General features: G+C 57.6%; 1 protein-coding gene across 1 annotated transcript; it reads right to left on the reverse strand.

Annotated features, from left to right (window-relative positions):
* Positions 1–426: 426 nt before the first annotated feature.
* Positions 427–5,960, reverse strand: LOC119096741 (ubiquitin-like modifier-activating enzyme 5). Its single transcript, XM_037219654.1, is given in 9 exon segments — positions 427–645; positions 1,132–1,232; positions 2,085–2,204; positions 2,736–2,907; positions 4,048–4,190; positions 4,591–4,616; positions 4,618–4,638; positions 4,640–4,789; positions 5,829–5,960. Coding segments are annotated over 9 exon segments (1,059 nt in total). The 5' UTR covers positions 5,958–5,960; the 3' UTR covers positions 427–448.
* Positions 5,961–6,000: the final 40 nt, after the last annotated feature.

Raw genomic sequence — 6,000 nt, forward strand, 5'->3', positions numbered from 1 at the left:
CCTAGTGTGTGACTGCTTGCTTTGGAATGTTAAATATTGTCCCATGCAAGAAAGAGAGGACGCTGAGGTCACACAACTAAGAGCAGTAGCATCCACCATACATTGTTTCAAAATTAAACCAACAACAAACAACGTTTGACATGAATACCATTGGCCGGTGAAGACCAATGCAGTTTTCCACCTGAACTCAGTCGTCGCCAACGAGATACCTTCGCCACAACGCAGCACCACCGCAGCGGCATCGCAGGGGGCCCGAACACCGAACCAAGGTCGTGTTGGTGTGACCACTCCGCAAGCTTCAGAGCCACACCACCTGCAGGAGCCGACCCCACGCCACCGCCACCACAAATCGCCGGCATTAGCGAAGCCGCGGGACGGCACCGCGGCCACCGCTGCCACCGAGGGGACGTGTGAGCCGCCGGCGGCCGCCCTCCGCGCCAGGCTCGTCTCAGAGGGCCATCATCTGCGCGCGCAGGTCGTCCAGGCTGGTCTGGTCGGCGGCGCCGGCCTCCGGGTCCGCCGCCGGCGCGCTCTGCGGCTCGGCTGACGGGGGCGGCTGGTCGGGCCGGCTGTAGGCCAGCCGCACGCCCTGGACCAGCTCCGGCTCGGCCTCCTCTGGCGCCGTCTCTTCCACCAGGCTGATGCCTGCCGGCGACGCGCGGCGTCAGGCCGTGGCGCATCATCACCAGGATGTCGAATCATCGCATCATCACACCATCATCGTCGTCGGGCACGTCAGGGTGTGGAAGGCAGCAGGCCCAGTCAAACGACACAACAATAGCTCGCCGGGTGTCACCTGCCGAGCGCCCAGTGTCACACAGGATGAGCCCCAGTGTCGCACAGGATGAGCCCCAGTGTCACACAGGATGAGCCCCCGGCGTCACACAGGATGAGCCCTCAGTGCCACACAGGGTGAGACCCAAGTGTCACACCATTGTTGTCACACTAGTCATACGCTGTCACGAGAGCGTAAGCGTACGCCTTCGACGTACGGGTCACTGGACAAAAGAAGACGGACCCGTGCGCAAACGTCCCCAAACCTGTCATCCTCCTAGCCTGAGTGGATGAAGGATCACACGCCCGTCACCCTCCTCGACGTTGGGGTGCTACACACCCGCCGGCAGTGCTCACCCCAGTCGTTGTCCTCGTGCAGCACCTCTGGGGCCGCCTCCTCCACTATTTCCTGTTTCGGCTTGGAGGCCTCCCGCTCCAGGAACTCTCTCCGCCGCTCTCTGGGGAGGGGAGAGAGCCGTCCCACAACAATCTGTCGCCACACTCAATTTAAGTGTGTGCAGAAACGTCTCTGGATGTGCAGCACGGTTACGAACAAAGGCATGCACGCTTAGCACTAGCCCAGGCTCCCGAAACTGCATCCTCTATTGACTCCTTGGTGCAGCTCTGTGGGATGCAGGCTTTTTACGTGCTTGACGGATTCCACCTTTGTGCCGCGAAAATAAAATATCAGAGGTCTACCGACACGACGCATCTAAGGAAAACATAGCACGCACCCCAAAGGCACAAAAATGTGCTTTCCGGGAGCGGATATTCTGAGCAAAACCATTGCAAATGATCTACGCTTTCCCATGCACTTCAAGCAGCTTAAATGGTCAATTCAGCGGATGAAATAGTTGTTCCGACTATCACCTGATAAGGTGTTACCATGTGCACAGCGTTTCAGACAGTTGATTCTCCGGCCGTCGCCAGGTGATATTGAGTTCTGACAAGGACTGGATGGTGTCTGACTTCCCGTCACGTATGCGTAACAACCCGAATCTACCCTCAGAGGACCCCGGCTCGAATCCCAGCCATTCCCAGGAGAGTTTCAGGTTGTGACTCATACACGGCTGAATTCACACACCACCCTGGACGCTGGGGTGTCGGGACTCACACTTGTCAACGGTCGCAGAGCCAATGGCCGAGGCATTGTGTGCGTACTGACGCATCAAATGAGGTGATAGCCCAAGCAATTAGTTCATTCGTGATACTAATACAATCAATCCTTCTGCAAAACTACGCCCTACACCCCCTCGGTGACCTGGCACAGACGAGCGTACGCACACGGTGTCACGCCACACGGGTCGGACCGCGTACCTGCAATGTAGTCGTCACAGGTCGGGTTCGGCTTCATGCTCATGGTCGGGAAGAAGTCCTGCAGCGCCGAGTAGCCCAGGTAGTGGGTCACCGAGCCGAACTTCAGCAGGTATCTGAGGTCGGGCAGGCCCACCGTCAGCCCCTCAGTCCCGGTGTTGGACCAGCGTGAGCCGCTCGCGTCGGCATCACCACACCATCCCAGTGACGTCAGTTCCCGTGTGAATGACGTCACAGCCACCCGGGGGCAGTGACGTCACAGACCGAGCGGTCCAAAGACACCGAACACGGCTCAGGCCGACCGCACAGAGACGTGACAACTCCCAACAGCTTTCTGACCAGCAAGTCCACTTTACACTACGGTTATATACTACTACACTATAATCCACTACTTAATTAATATACACTACTGGCTTTACACTACGGTGGCCCACCACAAAAAACAATGCAGCCAAGCTGAAAGCAGCCATTGTGAGCGTCGAAAATAGCCGGCGTTCAACATGCCAGGAGGTATCGGTAAAGAGGCGACATCGAGCCATCCCTGAGCCATGTGGATGTTTCCCAGCAGTGCCCTCGGTCCCGAGCGGAGCGTGCCATGACACGAGCCGCGCGGACGGCAGCCGTGCGCCCGCCCGCTCGCCACTCACTTGAGCGTGTTCTGCACGAGCAGGCCAGACACGACGCCCATGGTGGTGGGCAGCGAGGCGGCGCACACGCCGTCCCGCTTCAGCGTCTTCTCGTCGATGCCCGAGGCGACGATCAGCGGCGGCGCGCAGGCGAAGCAGGCCAGCTCACCCGGCACGATCATCTGGATGTGACCTGAGGCGGGAGGTCAGGGAGGTCAAGGGAGGTCCAAGGCGGTCAGGGAGGTCAAGGCGATTAGGGAGTCAGGGCGATGAGGGAGGTTAGGACGGTCAGAGCAGTGACGGAGGTCACGCAGGTCAGGATGGTCAGGGCGGTCAGGGCGGTCAGGGAGGTCAGGATGGTCATGTAGGTCAGCGTTCAGCGCGGTCAGGGCGGTCAGGAAGGTCAGGGCAGCGGGGGCGGGGATAGGCGTGGCCGACGGGGGAGAACGGTGCGGAGGTACGGCCGCAGTTGGCGTGGTGGTGGTCGGGAGGAGCGAAAGAGAGTAACGGGGTTGTTATTTTACATGGAACCTATATTACAGAGTGTTTAGAGGGAAGTGCACGCTTTTCATGGCCTTGTGGAAAAGGAGAGTCCAGAGCTTTTTGGTCTCCCCACACACTGATCGGCGTGAAAAGCCACAACACAGCAGACACATGCGTCGAAAAGAAACGCAACGTTGTAACGGCTATTGACAATGCAGACAAGCAAGCAATTTAGGAAGTCGGAAAGTCCTTAGTTTGGCGCTGTCACTAAGCCATGCAAAATCGTGTGAAGCAACTGCGTTCAGATGCCACGTCCATCATGGATTTTGTCACGCGGAGCGATAGCAGGGTTAAACTCTAACTTCGTGGAACTTGACGTTATGCCTAGCATTATTAGGAGGTCACGGGACATTACGGTAAAAAACTAAGTGATGCAGCTTAAAGGCTTCAACAAGCTGACAAAGAGGTAGTGTCCAAGCAGCCACGCGTTCAGTGTTTCCACGTGGTGAATGTTTTGATATTTGACCAAGCGATCCCCAACAGCCACGCCTCAGCCTGGAACGAGAGCGTCGCGCTCTCGCGACAGGATAGCTCACATGAGACGCCAGTTATCCTCCCAACGACGCCCACGACGCTCCGCAAAGGACGCTCTCCCTACTGAGTTACACCGCCCCCTCTCCTTCCCCCACCAGTTTCTCTGGTCCCTCCAACACGCTCACCCCAGGGCGCCTCTACCAGCACGCTTCTCCCACTCCCACCCTGGCCCCCTCCGTAACCCGGCGCCTGCCCCGGTGTTCCGGCGTCGCCCGTCCTCCCCGCCGTCGAGCGCGCCGCCAGAACAGCTCCTCACCGGACACGGCGTTCTCGGCGACCCCCGACTCGAACCAGGTCTGGCCCAGCTCGTTGCAGGCGGTGTTGATGGCCATGCGGGCCTCAAAGTTGTCGACACAGCTCAGCACCAGGTCCACCGGCCCGTCGCTCAGACTCCCGGACCTGCCCAGCCGGACGGGACAGTCACAGAACTGCAGCCGTGTTAAAACAGGTCAGCGGGGCCGTCTCTGGCGCCTCACGTGACCGAGCAAGCCATACTTGCGGAGACGATGATCTGCACTAAAATGCTGTTAGTGCACGGAATAGTACGGCAATGTGCAGGACCTAGTCATTCCCGTCCCCCTCTTTGCAAACACAAAGGACGGATGTTGGACACCACAACTGCATCGGCGACCTGGACACGTTTGTGATTCATCCGTTAGGAGACGACCTTGCGCGCTCCCGCCCCGATCTGCCGCGACGCTGGTCACACGTATACCAGGACTGAAACCAAATCATCTCAGTCGATCTCTCAGGTCACTGAGGACTCGCGGCTTCCATATCCGCACCGCGAACGCATCACCTGACTCTGCCCATGAAGTGTTCGAAAGTTCTCGACGGTGGTGATGTCTGTAGTTGTGACACTCGATGATCACGTCCGGGTTGATGCTGGCCAGGGTGCGCGCGGCCGCCTCCACCTTGCTCAGGCCGGCCTGATGCGGCTGGTAGAACAGCCGGTTCATGTTGGCCAGCTCCACCTTGTCGTAGTCGAACAGCAGCAGCTGCCGGAGGCACGGGAGTCTGAACCGCAGCAGACACGGCCCGCACGCTGATGCGGCGCCCGCCTGCTCGCCGCCAGTGGAATACGTCGCGCCCGTTGGCGTCGGGACAATCAGGGGGCAGCAGGGCGGCTGTCTCATCGACACATTTAAAGCATTTGCATAAAATCACGGCAATAAACCTGCAAAGGCGATTAAAACTGCTCATGCATGGTCTTTTCAGGCGATCTTCGATTCCCGTAGTACGTTGTGTGAGTGTTTAAAATGGGCGTTGTGTTAACAGGGAAGCTAAGCAAATGATACGTATTAATGATGGCGGGATCAGCATATTCAATCTCAGATATCTAATGTGATCCATTAACATCTTTTAGACAAGCTTTACCTTAACCTTCGCCCCAGTTCACAGTTATTCATAACACGAACAAATACAGAAGGGGTGGGTGGGGTCGATAGAACCTTCTGTTATTTACTAACCAGGAACCACAAACTCTAAAAGAGAACACCCGTGGACTGGTCCCAACAGGACCTCGTCATTGGCAATACGTTTTAGGCTGTTGTCTTGCGCAAGTACTTATGATGTATGGCTCCATTAACGCTGTAGGCCGTAGATCACTGCGCAATGTGCCACAGAGCCACCGCTGCCCCGAAACTAGAAATACTAGGGACGTTTTGGTGTCAAAACACGCGCAATGGGTGTCCAAAAATTCCTGAAAACTTGGGCAGATTGCCGGCACGCCGGAGAGGCTTGCCCCAAAAACCTTAGGGGAGAGGTTCGCACCTTCTACCCCCTCTCTATCAGGGAGAGGGTCAGTTTCCCACAACAAACTTTGTTAAGCCTTAACTCACTTGTAGGTCATAATATAGACATGAAACTACACGCACCTTGCAATATCACGCAACGACTGTCCAAACTGTGGGCGGCCCAGCCGAGCTGATCGTGCAACTCACCCTTCCGATGCCGCAGTGGGTGAACATCAAGGCCGCCACCGAGCCAACGCCGCCCACGCCCATCACGGCCACCGCGACCTGGGGATCCGCTCACCTTTCCGATACCGCAGCGGGTGAGCATCTCGGCCGCCACCGACCCCACGCCGCCGACACCCACCACGGCCACTGTAAACTGGCGGATCTGCTCGTAGTTGTCCACAATGCCCATCCGCTTCAGGGCCATCAGGCGACTGTTGGCACATGACACGCAACTTAAGTCCTGAAGA

The sequence above is a fragment of the Pollicipes pollicipes genome, unplaced genomic scaffold (assembly GCF_011947565.3).
Source record: "Pollicipes pollicipes isolate AB1234 unplaced genomic scaffold, Ppol_2.1 Scaffold_4295;HRSCAF=5057_pilon_pilon_pilon, whole genome shotgun sequence".
Lineage (NCBI taxonomy): Eukaryota > Metazoa > Arthropoda > Thecostraca > Pollicipedomorpha > Pollicipedidae > Pollicipes > Pollicipes pollicipes.